This window comes from Erinaceus europaeus, chromosome X (assembly GCF_950295315.1).
Source record: "Erinaceus europaeus chromosome X, mEriEur2.1, whole genome shotgun sequence".
Lineage (NCBI taxonomy): Eukaryota > Metazoa > Chordata > Mammalia > Eulipotyphla > Erinaceidae > Erinaceus > Erinaceus europaeus.
This window is the reverse complement of record NC_080185.1, coordinates 13052513-13068184: the sequence shown is the minus strand read 5'-3', so window position 1 is coordinate 13068184 and position 15672 is coordinate 13052513. Positions and strand designations below refer to the sequence as shown.

At 45.9% G+C, this 15672-nt stretch overlaps 1 protein-coding gene across 3 annotated transcripts; it reads right to left on the bottom strand.

Moving 5' to 3' along the window:
• Positions 1 to 4254: 4254 nt before the first annotated feature.
• On the bottom strand, positions 4255 to 14210 carry SLITRK4 (SLIT and NTRK like family member 4). 3 transcript variants are annotated; one of them, XM_060183238.1, is made up of 3 exons: positions 13176 to 13331; positions 12630 to 12728; positions 4255 to 7070 (listed from the first exon to the last, which is right to left on the bottom strand). In XM_060183238.1, the coding sequence occupies exon 3, from the start codon at positions 7018 to 7020 to the stop codon at positions 4504 to 4506; it is 2517 nt and encodes an 838-aa protein (XP_060039221.1). In that variant the 5' UTR covers positions 7021 to 7070; positions 12630 to 12728; positions 13176 to 13331; the 3' UTR covers positions 4255 to 4503. The 3 variants fall into 3 exon arrangements, with proteins under 3 accessions (XP_060039221.1, XP_016044941.1, XP_007525893.1); XM_016189455.2 differs by lacking the exons at positions 12630 to 12728; positions 13176 to 13331 and adding an exon at positions 13995 to 14210; XM_007525831.3 differs by lacking the exon at positions 12630 to 12728.
• Positions 14211 to 15672: the final 1462 nt, after the last annotated feature.

Below are 15672 nucleotides of genomic sequence, written 5' to 3'. Positions count from 1 at the left end.
ATATCAACTACTCACGTCTTCAGCATATCTAGCTGAAAACTTTAGGTCACAATAATCTTAACTGATAATCTCTGTCTCTTTTCTATATCTCTCTCCATAAGGAAAAGTGACCCAAATAAATTTTAATGATCAATACCATAGTCTATTTATAACATTTTCTGTCATAATGTTATCAACCAAAATATTGAATATTTTAGTAAAATTATGATGATTCTAATCATCTTTGATAGGTAATAAACCAAAATTATAACTAATGTGCAGTTAGTCAAGCTGGCCATGTATTACATAGCTTGTAAAGTTTTTATAAATGTATGTAAGAAGATAGTTAAAACTAAATCTCAGTATCTGTCTATCTGTAGTTTTGTCGGATTCTAATGGATTGGACAGGAATGGATAGGAATCAAAGCACGTTGACTTGGAAATTGTTTGACTCTTCTCTAAAGAGCCTGTCAGTGAAGAAGCAATACAGTCTGCAGAGATGTTTGGAAAGCATCTCCTAGCACAGATTCAGCGATTAGGTTGAATGCAAACAATATTCTGAAGGTCTATGCCTTAACCTCAAATCTAGGTGAAAATTTCATTTTGGCTACAACTTTATTTCCTTTTAAAAATAATGGAGAGATAAATACATTTAACAAGCTGTGGCTACCAGAATACCATTGTAGCAAATAATTTTATTAATACTTTCATAAAATGGCATTTAGTAAATTTTCTCTAATATCTTGATGGTATTAAAAGCAAATAAAAGTCATTGAAACAGTTATTTTCTGTGGTTTACGTTAGGTTTTACAACATTACTCAACTTGTTTTATAAACTAACAAAATATTAATAATCAAATCAGGGTAAAAACAATACTGTGTGATTTTTTTATACTTTATTTCAAAATAGTGATTATAAATACATTCTTAATATATATTCTCCCCAGCTCTTTGGATGCAACAATAATAAAAAAATTACTATGCTCATTTCATACAATGTCATTATACAAATCATGCAAAAGATATAGATTGCTATTACTGCCATACATTTCTAGATGTGTTGTTATTTCTGCAATACCTGTTGGCATTATTCATGAGGGAATGCCTTGTATAATTAAGGTAGCCTCATGTCTTAAAAAAATGCTATTAAAAAGGCAACAAAAGAAAGCTGGCATTCAATGGTTTTCTCATTAGTATGTTTATTCAGGGTACTGTTCAGAATGGAAAACTAAATGTAGAATATAAATAGCCTTTTATATTAGAATCACTGTATTTTAATAGCTGCTTTCTCATAAAATTACACAAAGATTTTCTTTTAGGGAACTGAATCATCTTTATTGATCTCATAAAAAAATAATTTAAAACTTGATTTATATTACATGGACATAATATATTATCTCAACCCCTTCGCTGATATCATATAATTTAACTTTCTTCACAACCAGTCTAACAGAACTCAAGCACAGGGTACAATGCCAAGAAGCCCATGATCTGTCAGATCACATTAGAAATAAGCACTTCTTGGATTTTCTAGATCTGCCAAGTTCAACTGAAAACACTATACTGACAAATATATCATTCCTTGAGGGGTTAAACTAACATCAAAGGTATAGTTGAAGCCAACAAAATAAAGGAACAGTTTGCTCTTTCACTCAACTCAAAACTTGTATCTAACTACAGTATCATAAAATGTACAAGTAGAACTGATGAGAAACATGTGCGAAAGTGTATACACTGTATAATGTAGGCACAATGACTTTAGTTAAGGGCAATAGATCAGCCTTAACCAAGGGTTTGTTACTGTCATTTATAATTAAAACCTCCAAATAATCACACACATTGAAACTACTTTTAAAAATAGTTGAACATTTATATTTCTCAGCAGAAGAGTATGAACTAGCCAATATGCTACAGCAAGCTTTGAGATTGTGGCAGGTTCTTTTGCCATTGATAACTCTGAAGACCTTGAAGTATCTTCAAAGCAATACCACACTGAAAAAGGCATCATCCCAATGACCTATTATCCTCCAATCATGGATGGTGCTTTCTGGTTCCTCTCATAAGTGTCTACTTAAGATTCCTCAATCCATACTGTATTGACAGGATCAACTAAAACGCTTTCTGTGAAGCCTCTGCATCTTTATCCTGTCAGTATGCATTTAGGAGCCCTTTAGTCCACGGATGCATGCAAGCATGGTAATGGCATATTAAAAGTCCTATGAAATTGCAGATGAAAACAGCAGTTGTGCACACATCTTTACATCTTTACTTTCAAGATCAGAAAGTATTTGTTTGTAATCTTAATATTCATATAAAGTTTTCACAGACATTGTCATGAAAATCAAAATTACACATTAAAGTTTTAAGAGCACCAGCACATACACATGGAGACAGAAATTGATGCTATTGAAAAAAAAATCCAAAATTTTTATATGTACTATACACCCCAGTATACACACCAACACACACCAACACACACACATACACACACACACACACACACACACACACACACACACACTCACTCACTCACTCACATACACACACCTCCAAGAATACCAAGTAGTTTTTTGTTTTGTTTTGTTTTGCTTTTATCTTGGAACAAACATATAAAGCCCTGAAATCAGCAAGTAATGAAGGGACTTCTGTTACAACTTTAAATATAATATCAGTTTGGATTCTGCACTAAAATACCTGCCACTTGAAATTCATGAAGAAGGTCTACATCTACCTTCTTGGTCATCTTACTGTTTCATACAGTATTCATCAGAGATGGAGCACACAAAATATACATATGCACGTATGCTAAGAAGGCAATGTATTTCTGGATGTCACTTTGCTAAGTAGGAGTGCCTAGTACTATTCAGATAGCTCTCATTGTCAAGTAATTCCTTTCCTTGACTAACTTGCACTTCCAAGTTAACAGCACAAACACAGACAGTGGCATATTGTTTGTAGTTGCAGACTGTGAACTTTTGAGACCAATGAAAGCATTGTACAATGTGGCTTTGATAGCCCAGATTACCACAATGTATACTGTTCTACTTGATTATCTGATAATAGTCAGAATGATGAAAGAACAGGATACTGATGCATACAAGATATAACTATTAGGCTTACTCATTAGTGTTTTTTTAAATATTTGTAGTGAAAACTATTTGAAGTAAGCTGATAGAATCCCGAAAAGCAAGACAACTCATGGCAAATAACAACTGCCCCAGACACAATACAATAAAACTAAGAAACCTATTTTAAAATGCACTGTTGGTAACAAATCTGAAGATAATATGCTAAATTCTCAAGAATAGCACAGAATTGTCTTTTTCTTTTTCTTTTTTTTATGTTTTTGTTTTCTTTTTGCAATTTTTTTTGGTTTTGCTTTTAAATTGTACCTGATCACAATGTCCAGAATATTTCTATACACTTAAGCCTCAGTTTCAGTTTGGTATAATTTTCTGTCTAAATGTATACTTACTGATAAATTCCCAGTGATCAGGAAAAAAGTCAGGCATATTAAATACATATTAAAGAGTACATATTTTCTTATGTAGTATACAAAGTACTTCATAAATATGAATTATGTTACAAAAATAGCTTTGGGTGCGCTCACACGGTAAGCACTTTGCTGATTTTGGACAACCTTTAAGGATTGTGGGTATTTCACATAACTGAGAACAAACTCTAGTGGAATTTTTAATTCGAACCATGTTTAATTCTGATGAACATCACGAATTTCTTCAGATCACCACAAATGCTATGTAACACACGTTGATTTTTTTTCTCTTTTAGGTTGTATGTATAGACAGGGTAATGCTTAAAGTGTTCAAATTTATTTTATAGTTATGTATGCATGATATATTTTAAACAAATATTACAATTTAACATTATAAATCCAGCAGTTTCAAGATGCAGGCCATAAAGTTTACCGATTTACAAATACTATCGAATGTTCTCTCTTTGCATGCTGTGTGTGTGTGTGTGTTTTTTTAACTTTTCAGATCATCTTTACAGAGTTGTTACAATGCCACAAATCAAAAGGAGTATTTCAGTTCCACCAACTTAATCTACGTGCAGGATGAAGGAACCAGCTGAGGTACAAACACTGGTACCGGTTTTCTTGAGTTTGCTTTACAAAGCACAAAGAGACGAAGGTTTTGCATATGGGATACAAAACAGATTTGCCTCTTGAAGTTAAATTCTGATATATATATATATATATCAGAATATATATATATATATATATATATATTCTGATATATATATATATATATATATATATCATCCCTTTGGCAATAGAGTTTGCTGTATCCCCAACAGGACTCCACAGTATAGGTTTGATGTAGTAAAATCTACTTAGGAAATGCGCTTTTACTGGACTCTCCTTTGCAGCAACAGTTAATGAGACACTCTTGGAAACACTTGCCTCTATGCCTATTGATAACATAGTATTTGGAAATGAGAAGTCAACAAAAGGCACTTTCATCATGAAATAAATGTCCTCTGTATGGAGTAAGACTGCAGGACTCAGATCTTGTTCAAAGCTGTCTGCTCTTCAAGAACCTGTAGGTAGTCGGGTGAACTCTGGAGTTTGGCCTTCAGTTCGAAGTACTCACTGCTCTTTCTCTGCTCCACGACAATTTTACTGTGGTTTCCTCCTATGAGTGACTTCTTGCTTTTTTTGTCTTGTTGTTTCTCAGGGTAGCGGATCTCAAAGCCACTGACTCCTATGCTATTGTACTCCTTTTTGCTTTCCAGAAAATTCTGAATGAACACATTGGAATCCCTGCTTGGGAATAACTCATCCAGCTCATCGATGGTGCTCAGTCTTTTCCTGGAGTCCATGTGCAGTAGATCTTTCTCCTTGTCTGCCGCATTCCTCAGGATGACTTTCTGTCCTGGAGGGTCAGAGAACATGAACCCTGTCTCAGACTCTTTCAAGCCACAGCTGTGGCTCTTGCTCATCTGCTCAATGGTCTGGGGGATGAAGGCCTCAGCACTCAGGCTGTCCTTCTTGTTGGCTTTGTGGTCATGTTTTCTCAGCTGCAATTGCATGGAGCCACACTCAGCATTGCCCAGGCCTTCGTGCTTTGCCGTGGGCTTCTTGTTGCGCCGCAGCACAAACACTAAGAGGCAGAAAGCCACGAACACGGTCAGAATAAGGACTACCAAGATGCTTAAGATTAGAATGGACAGTGGCACAGGGCCCCCTGGAGGACTGCGAATGGGCCCCAGAGGGGTGGTAAAGGTGAACGCTGGCACTGGACTGGTGAAGGGTGCCGATGGCTTGTTTAACAGTTTGGGACACAAGATCTCATTCTTCAGGGACTTCAGCTCAATGTTAGCAAACTGGACAGGGGTCTCGCATTTCAGTTCTTTCACCACAATGCCATCATTCAGCTTCTCCAGCCACAGCTTTAAGGCTACCAGGTCACACGTGCAGTCCCAGGGGTTGCCCTCTAGGTCAATTTGTGTCAGAGACTGCAGCTGATCGAGCACCCCACTGACTGGCAGGTACATGAACTTGTTGTTCCTCAGGTTCAGTCTGGCCAGGGGGGACCCGGAGAAGATGTATACAGGCAGGCTCTTGAGCAGATTGTTGTTCAAGTACAGGAGCTGCAGGTTGGGCATGGAGTCAAAGGTGCCGGCTAGGATCTCCTTAATCAGATTGTATTCCAAATACAGATACTGCAGGTTGTGAAGGCCTGAGAAGATCTCAGGATACAGTCTCTCAATCTGGTTGCCATTGAGATAGAGCCGTCGTAAATTCGTGAGGTTGTGGAAGACATCTCCCCTGATCACTGTGATCTTGTTGCTGCCTAAATGCAGCAAGTCCAGACCTTCGAACTCAGTGAAATCAGAGATGTCCACGTCTTTGATGATATTGCCGTTGACATGCAACTTCTTGGCATTTAAAGGTTTGGGCATCAGTTCGGACATGGATTGTATGTTCTTCTCTTGGCAGTTAACACTCAGTCCCAAATCTGAAGGATGTGTTTTGCAAAAACAGGGTCCCGGACAAGGTGTCAGGGGAGGCACCCTGGTTTGGTAAGACACAATCTGACTGAGATTGCGGTTAGAGAGAGCTTTGCCGGCCACAATGCCCGAGATCTTAGAAGGATTTGTTGTTTTCGGAGGTTTGGTGACCAGTCTATGTAAGGATGTCTGGGTGGTGTGGCCATTGGGTGTGGTGTAGCCATTTTCCAGCTGAGGTGGAGGCAGGATTCGTACATCAAAATCACTGCCTGTGCCCATGGGGCACAGTTCTTGTTTGTTGGTTTCTTTTAAAAGCCTGCCATATAAGTCACTGGGAGTTTCGCAGATAGCCTCCCCTATGTAAATGTTATATGGCATGTTCTCCAGCCAAGCTTTTAAAGGCAATAAATCACAGCTACAGTTCCAAGGATTATCTTCCAGCTGCAACTCTACAACTCGCCCTATGTGCTCTAGAACTCCAATATAAGGGAGCTTCTGGATTCGATTCCCTCGTATATCCAGGTGGGTCAGAGATGCGAATCGGAAAATATTATCAGGAAGGAATGAAATCAGATTGTCATTAAGAATGAGAACTTTCAGTTTGTGGAGCTTATTGAAGGCTCCTCGTTCAATATACTTGATTAAATTGTAGTCAGCCTGGAGATACTCCAAGTTCTCTATGCCAAGGAAAGTGTCAGCTCGGAGAATCTTTAATTCATTGTTGTTCAAGTGCAACTGCTTTAATGCACTGAGGCCAAGAAAAGCCCCTCCCTCAATATTCTGCAGTTTATTATTTCCCAGCTGCAGGGATACTGCATGTGTAAAGTTCAAGAATGTATTTGGATAAAGAATATTTAAGAAATTGTTTTGGAAATTTAGGTGATAAAAATTAGACCATGGTGGTTTCAGCTGATTTGGTCTGTAGACTGAAACCTTCTCACAGTTGACATAGAGTACGTTCTCGACTGACACGCAGGAGCACACATTGCAAATTTCCACCGAGATGTCAGAGTCTGCATTTGCCGAAGATATCAGGGCTGACAAAATCAGAAAGAGACAAAGAAACATCTTCTTGCAATCAGCAAACAACTGTTAGCTTCTGAATAAAGAGAAACAATCTAAAAAATAAAAAAGAGAACAGTTTTTCAATGATCACGAATGGGGAAAAAAAATCTGTGTTTCAGTCAGACCAGAGTGAGCACACAGCTATGATTCTGAGTTGTTTTTTTTTTAAATATTAAAGGACCCCAAATTCCAAGTGCTCTCACTGGATCAAACAATAACCACCAAAAATATCATTCACTGTATCTCTGTATCCGTGGTTCAATCAAAATGTAACTGTACAGAACATAATGCAAACAAGGAAGAAAAGGGAAGATTGTTCATCAGGCTTAAACTTTAACACTGAAAATCTGTCTCTACTCTGACCTCCAAGCTTTGCCCACAAGCAAACACAGACTTTAGGCTTCCAGTTTGCAACTTTAGAGACCTCTCCCAGACCACTAAGCACAGCTTGTCTTGAGCTCCACAAACATTTCATTTGGCAGTGATGTACTGTCTATGATGTAACTGGAGAAGCAGACTGAGCAGAGGTGAAGATGAAGCCCTGCTTTCAATGAAGGACTGAAATGGGAGGACTGGGTGTTGTGGGGATGGATTGAAATGAGAGGACTGGGTGCTGTTGGAGTGGATTGAGGTGGGAGGAGTGGGTGCTGTGGGAGTGGACTGAGGTGGGAGGACTGGGTGTTGTGGGAGTGGATTGAGGTGGGAGGACTGGGTGCTGTGGGAGTGGATTGAGGTGGGAAGACTGGGTGTTGTGGGGGTGGATTGAGGTGGGAGGACTGGGTGCTGTGGGAGTGGATATTAATGGGAGAACTGGGTGCTGTGGGAGTGGATTGAGGTGGGAGGACTGGGTGTTGTGGGGGTGGATTGAGGTGGGAGGACTGGGTGTTGTGGGAGTGGATTGAGGTGGGAGGACTGGGTGCTGTGGGAATGGATTGAGGTGGGAGGACTGCGTGTTGTGGGGGTGGATTGAGGTGGGAGGACTGGGTGCTGTTGGAGTGGATTGAGATGGGAGGACTAGCTGCTGTGGGAGTGGATTGAGGTGGGAAGACTGAGTGTTGTGGGGATGGATTGAAATGGGAGGACTGGGTGCTGTGGGGTGGATTTTAATGGGAGAGCTGGGTGCTATGGGAGTGGATTGAGGTGGGAGGACTGGGTGTTGTGGGGGTGGATTGAGGTGGGAGGACTAGGTGTTGTGGGAGTGGATTGAGGTGGGAGGACTGGGTGCTGTGGGAGTGGATTGAGGTGGGAGGACTGCGTGTTGTGGGGGTGGATTGAGGTGGGAGGACTGGGTGCTGTTGGAGTGGATTGACGTGGGAGGACTGGGTGCTGTGGGAGTGGATTGTGGTGTGAGGACTGGGTGCTGTGGGAGTGGATTGAGGTGGGAGGATTGGGTGCTGTTGGAGTGGATTGAGGTGGGATGACTGGATGTTGTTGGAGTGGATTGAGGTGGGAGGACTGGGTGCTGTGGGAGTGGATTGAGGCGGGAGGACTGGTTGCTGTGGGAGTGGATTGAGGTAGGAGGACTGGGTACTGTGTGGATGGATTGAAATGGGAGGATTGGGTGTTGTGGGGGTGGATTGAGGTGGGAGGACTGGGTGCTGTGGGAGTGGATTGAGGTGGGAGGATTGGATGCTGTGGGGGTGGATTGAGGTGGGAGGACTGGATATTGTGGGCGTGGATTGAGGTGGGAGGACTGGATGCTGTGGGTGTGGATTGATGTGGGAGGACTGGGTGTTGTGGGGGTGGATTGAGGTGGGAGGCTTGGATGCTGTGGGGGTGGACTGAGGTAGGAGGATTGTGTGTTGTGGGAGTGGATTGAGGTGGGAAGACTGGGTGCTGTGGGAGTGGATTGAGGTGGAAGGACTGGATGCTGTGGGGTGTATTGAGGTGGGAGGACTGGGTGTTATGGGGATGGATTGTGGTGGGAGGATTGGATGTTGTGGGGGTGGATTGAGGTGGCAGGACTGGGTGCTGTGGGAGTGGATTGAGGTGGGAGGATTGGATGCTGTGGGGGTGTATTGAGGTGGGAGGACTGGGTGCTGTGGGGGTGGATTGAGGTGGGAGGACTGTGTGCTGTTGGAATGGATTGAGGTGGGATGACTGGATGTTGTTGGAGTGGATTGAGGTGGGAGGACTGGGTGCTGTGGGAGTGGATTGAGGTGGGAGGATTGGGTGCTGTTGGAGTGGATTGAGGTGGGATGACTGGATGTTGTTGGAGTGGATTGAGGTGTGAGGACTGGGTGCTGTGGGAGTGGATTGAGGTGGGAGGACTGGTTGCTGTGGGAGTGGATTGAGGTAGGAGGACTGGGTACTGTGTGGATGGATTGAAATGGGAGGATTGGGTGTTGTGGGGGTGGATTGAGGTGGGAGGACTGGGTGCTGTGGGGGTGTATTGAGGTGGGAGGACTGGATATTGTGGGCGTGGATTGAGGAGGGAGGATTGGATGCTGTGGGTGTGGATTGATGGGGGAGGACTGGGTGTTGTGGGGGTGGATTGAGGTGGGAGGCTTGGATGCTGTGGGGGTGGACTGAGGTAGGAGGATTGTGTGTTGTGGGAGTGGATTGAGGTGGGAGGACTGGGTGCTGTGGGAGTGGATTGAGGTGGAAGGACTGGATGCTGTGGGGTGTATTGAGGTGGGAGGACTGGGTGTTATGGGGATGGATTGAGGTGGGAGGATTGGATCTTGTGGGGGTGGATTGAGGTGGCAGGACTGGGTGCTGTGGGGATGAATTGAAATGGGAGGAATCGGTTCTGTGGGAGTGGATTGAAATGGGAGGACTGGGTGCTGTGGGTATGGATTTAGATGGGAGGAATGGGTGTTGTGGGGGTGGATTGAGGTGGGATGACTGGGTGCTGTTGGAGTGGACTGAGGTGGGAGGAGTGGGTGCTGTTGGGTTGGAAGGAGTCTTGGGAAGATAATTGCCTGTGCTTCAGCCATAGGTGAGCACATTACCAGAAACAGCTCTGCTCTGGAGCCTTGCATACTGCAACACTGAAAGGTTCTAGCAAATCACCACTAAAGCAAGCATCTCTTTACCTCCTATTGCCTCCCAGAGGCACTGGGGGTAGGGTGGGCTATGGAGGGGTGTGGGTGTGGGGGGTGTAGGTAGCTTTTGTGTTGGTATCCCTGGAAAAGTAGGGGAAGCTACCCAGCATTACTGGTGTCCCCATTGTGGGATTCTCACCTCCTCCTACACGCCCCCCCCCCCCCCCCCATAACTGGCTTTCCTTCTCACCTGGCCCTTTCCTGTTCTTTTATTTGTCATTTCAAACTCAGGTCCCACAGACACTTGGCTCAAATGCTTAATTCCTTCCTTTTGATCAGAGACCACTGCTGCTGAGGAAGAGGCCTTTCTTGGCAAGTAACCCTTGCCAAGCCAGAAATAGCCAACACAGAATATGCATGCTCTAGAATCATCAGCTCTAAAACACTTCTCAGTACTACTACCCTCTCTATTCTCTCAGTAGACAAGTCAGAGATCACCCAGTGAATTTTAAGGATTAGTCCCCCAGAGGTGGGGTGATATTTTTTATACAAGTCTACATGGATACACAAACACAGCCACTGCCTCCTCTGTGGAAAAGAGGAAAAGGCTCAAGCACAGTGTGTCTTGTAGCTGTGAATGTAGCCATGTGAGCCTTTTATGTCTTGAGTGGGAAACAGACTGCAATTTCAATATGGTTCCCACCAAATATCAACCAAATGAGTAAATGGCACAGGAAAACACAATGAGGAGACTTTAAGAAGAAAGAAGTTTCACACAGAAACTCTTTTGTTTATTTTGCCCATGCTGGAGTCAGCTCCTAGTAAAACCAAACTGTGTCTCAAGGTAGACAATTCATTTAACTGTGACTGGACCCAGAGAGAGAGAAATTAGCATTTTCAGTACATTAATTCAAAAGACAGCCAAAGCTTTGGAACACCCTCCCCCCTTTACCATGATAGTTTGATTGACAGTGAAAAAAAGGAGTCATAATTCTTAAAATATGACATCATTCAAACCAACTTTCATTGCAAAATACATTATTTTTTCCTTAATCGGTGGCGGCTTTCCTTGCTATAGATAGGGTCTGCAACAACTATTCTGGTTCTCTTGAGTCATGTCTTGTTACTACCTACTCCCCCTCTCTAAAGAAATCAAAAGCAAGCAAATGAAAACACAAAACAAAACAGAAAATCAAATAACCCAAATATAGTATCCCCAGAGAAAAATTAAAAAACAAACTAAAAACAAACCAAAAAGATCAAGGAGTATCAATGTATGTGAAATTGCATAAGGAACTGTTCTCCTCCTCTTCCTCCTCCTCCTCCTCCTCCTCCTCCTCCTCCTTCACTGCTGCACTTGGTTGGGGGAGGGTGGGGTGCAAGGATGAGATAGAAAGTTCCCAAATGCAGTTATTATGAGACCCAGATAGGCACTGCTGGACATCTGGGGAGTCACCAACCATGGAGAGAAGGGAAGAGAAACAGAAATGGGAAGAATCCAGGGAGCAGTGGAGGAAGAAGAGAAAAAAAAAAAAACGGCTATAAGGAAGGCTGAAAGGAGGACAGGGACATTGGATGGCTAGGAAAGGAATCTCACATTATTCACATGGCAACAAACACACATGCACATTTTCCAGTCCTGAGGGCAAGAAGGGAAATGCGGGCTGGGGGGGCGGTGATGATAAAAGGAAATGGGAAAAGACACAAAGTAAGACTTGGGGACCAAAAGCCATCTCTCAGACTGCCAAGAGCATCCAGTCTCTGCTTTATCTCTCTGACCCCATCTCCTTTGCTGTCTGATGCCCATAACACTCCAGGCTTCCAGGGCACCCCAGTCCCCACCCCCTCGTCCCTCCTGCCCTGGCTGTATGAAGGCAACCTTACCACTAACACAACATCCAGCAAAGTGCCCCTGCCTGGCGATCATTGTCCCTGCTGGAGGGGTGGGAGGGAGCAGGCATGTGGTGCCTGTCTTGGGGTGCAGGGGTGGAGGCAATAAGGGAGGAAGTCCAAGGGACAAAGCGTGGGCAGAGGTAGCTGCTCTACCACAAGCCCACTGAGTCCGGGGGCTCCGCGGTGACCTGCATCCGGAGGTGCGCTACCTCGGGCCAGCAGCTGCGGTGGCGTGTACCGCAATGTTTTTTTGCCGCATCCTGGTGCCCTGAGCCGGCGCGCAGTCCCCTCCCGGGTCCAGATCCCTGGTCCAAGCATCTATGGGCCTCGAGGGCCTGGCAGAGGCGGAGGGGACAACTCTGGCTGCTGCAGGGGTGAAGGGCTTCACCCTGCTATGCACAGGGCTCCCCGCAGATACTCCACTCCCGACAGGGGCAGCTGCTGGAGTTGCCATTGGCCTCCCTGGAAGCCCAGCATGCGCCTGGGGCCAGCGCAGGCCAGGAGGACGCTCCGGAACGCTTGTCCCTGACAGTGACCCCCAAGGCTAGGTGGACTGGATCGGCGGCCTAGGATCTCCCCCTTCTCCCACTACCTCCCGCCTTGCTGACCCTGGCCAGTCATAGAAGGCTGCTCTCCCCAAGCCAGCAATCACCTCAACATTTGGGCATCTTGCAAAGTCGCACTTGCTGCCAGCGTTGCCCGCTAGGCTCTGCAGGGCTGGGAGTTACCCACCGGGTTCCCTCCTCTGTCCTGTCTGGCCAGGTCCCAAGGATCTCCCTCTGGCTTGCAGGCCACTGCTGGTAGAGCCCGATCCGCGTCCGCCTGGGGTGCCTGCGAAGTGGGGGGCGCAGATCACAAAGCCCAGCCTATGCTTAGTGGCCCCGACAGCTCCAGCCTCTGGAGATAGGGGTGGAGGGGAGCACTTTCCCCGTCGCCCCAAGAGGCAGCCAGGCGATGACTCCGGACTCTTTCTGTCCCCACGGGCGACTTGCGACCGCTCCGGGAGGAGAGTAAGGAGGGGTCCAGGGAGCAGCCACTTATGGCTGCTTCGGGCCACTCACACCGCCCCAACCGAAAAAAAGCGAGATGACCCAAACTAAAAATAATAAGCTACCTGCCTCCCAGCGCGCGCGCGCACACACACACACACACACACACACACACACACACACATACATGCGTGTATACACACACACACACACACACACACACACTTGCACTGGGGAGCTGAGCCTGGAAAAGGCCATGCTGTGCAGCCCCCGCTGGCGAGGCACCCACCTTCGGGAGGCAGCGGTTCTCTCAGAGCCGCGGGGCTCTTTGAGCTCCTGCCCCCAGCTCCTCCTCCGCACGCTCGCCGGTCCAGACCCAGCCAGCAGCCCTCTCAGGCTCGCAGGCAGGCGGGCAGCGGCGTGCGCGCGCCCCCGGTCCGACACGGCGCGCGCCCCCAGCCCCGGACACACGGGCTGCACCTTGCCATCCGCGCTCCCGGGCCCCGCCCCCGCCCCCGCATGCGCGCGGCACCCTCTCCCCGCACTCAGGCACAATCCCTAGCCCCGGCGGTGGCCCCCATCCCCACGCCCCCGCCCGCTGCCCCAGCTGCCCGCATGCCTGCCCAGAGAGACGGAGCGGTCTCCTCCGGGCACCAGCCCCTTCGCTCAGCACAGATGCCCCCCACTAACCCCAGGGAGCGAAGACCCGTTTCCTTACACAGAGACCCCAGCTTCTTAAAGCGGGTGCTCCAGTCTCCATCTCCGCACCAGACAGGCACACTCACCCTCTCCGCCCCCAGCCTCCCAAGAACGAACACACACACACACACACACACACACACACACACACACACACACACACACACACACACACACACACACACCGTTTCGGTGAAGACAAGCACCTAGAACCCTGGCTAAGCCCAAGGAACGTGGGAGAGCCGGGTCTGGGGCACCGGGTCGGGGGCTGGATGTAGGGGCATCGGAAGTCCGCGTGCTATTGACTAATCCCAGGATCGCAGGGAGGGTGAGTCTACAACAACGACATCCAAAGATCATACTCGCACTGGGTAAGGGGGGGGGAAGCTTCGTGGCGCGGGTACGGTACCTTAGCTTCACTGTCCCCCGCGAAGAACGGAGGGCTCCCAGAATACTTCTTCTTAGGTAGCGGGCTGTCCGGGCTGGAGCTTTCTTGGTACTAGTTTTTCCTGAGAAGCGATGGTGTTAGTACTTCCCCTACCTGTCAGCGCGCTAGGGGCTGAGGTTGGGGGAAGGGAGGCTGGGAGCTCTGAGGCAAAAGTGCGAAGCTTTTGCCCAAAGTGAGATGATTTTCTGGCTTCTGAAGGAGAAGTGTTAGTTCTCCGCCTCTCAAAACTCCGCAAGCCTTTGGCGCAGAATGGGTTAAGGAGCTGGGGGTGGGGAGAAGGGAGAGGGGCTAAGGAGAGAGGTGTGGGACTGGCAGAGATGCAGCACTTGCATCCAAAAAAAGAAGAAGAAGAAGAAGGGAAAAAAACTGCCTTGGCTACTGAGCATGCCCAGTCCCCGGCTCCAGCCCTATAAGGGAGGCTTTGTGCACGTTCCACTTCTCCAGGCTTTGGTGGTGACCGGGAGGAGACTTGGGTTGGGGAGAGTGGTGGTGAATGCGAGACTCCAGAACCCCCTCCCGGGAGGGGGGGCTAGATTTGGAACTTTGGGGATGTGCAGAAAGGTGTGTAAATTGGAAAAGAGAAGAGACCCCGGGGATAATTTGAAAGACTCAGGAAAGGAGGAGGAAATGTGCATGAAAAAGTGACTTGTGTTCCCTCCTCATTACCTTGCCTTTAATAAGAGTCAAGAGGCTTGAACATCTAAATATCTGATGTCCAGAGGCTGCTAGTGGATTGGCTAGGCCCCTTGTACCTCTCTATTTCTAAAGGCTTCCACCAGAGGGTAGATTTGTCCCAGATGAAGGGCTAGTGTTCAAACCAATTGTATGCAGATTCCTAATCTAGTTAACAGAGCTCAGGAAGAAAGCAAATGGGCCTTCAACTAAGGGTGGGGACTTTCAGTGGTCATCTGTGTATTTCAAACACCGGACTTTCCTAAGAACAGCAGCAGACTAAAACAAACATTCCTTTGACACCCTTGCCCCCAGTTGTGCTGGATTTTTGTTCATTTGTTTGTTTGTAGGTGCTTGACTAAGAAAACCTGCTTTCTTTACTTTGTGTGTTTGGGTATCAGCTGACTTCAAATAAATAGAGCTGACTTTGGACTCCCAGTAGTCCAGTCTTTGCCACATTCAGGTAATACTGCAGGGCATATTTCTTCTGAACTTGTGTTCTGCCTAATGCACTCATTCAAATTCCAGTAGCTGTAGGCACCATAGGGCAGAGCAGTACCCATAAATGCTTTTGCTAAAAAAAAAAAAAAAAAAAAAAAAAGCATCAAAAAAATCTTTAAACTAAAACTATCAATAGCTTGAAACCAGAATTTGGCTGGCTGCCTGACCTCCTACAGTTAAACATTTACCATAATTGGTTCATGTTTAAAGGCTTCAAATCTAGGGGAAAAAAAATCCAATGAGCCAAGGATTTATGACATCGTTTGTGAGTGCTGGCCTATCCTGTATATTATCTATACTATCATTCATAAGGAAGTTTGATTTCTTTCCCTTTTGGTCATTCCTAAGACTGTTTTGAGATGATGCTCATGCAAATGTTTACTGGGCAAACATACAGAATGAACCACATGTAACATTTTAGTAACTATGTGCATATAGGCATATTTCTTTAGGATCTTAGAAAGTA

Coding starts and splice junctions, on each gene's coding strand:
- SLITRK4 (XM_016189455.2), bottom strand. CDS start 7,020: ATGTTTCTTTGTCTCTTTCTGATTTTGTCAGCCCTGATATCTTCGGCA.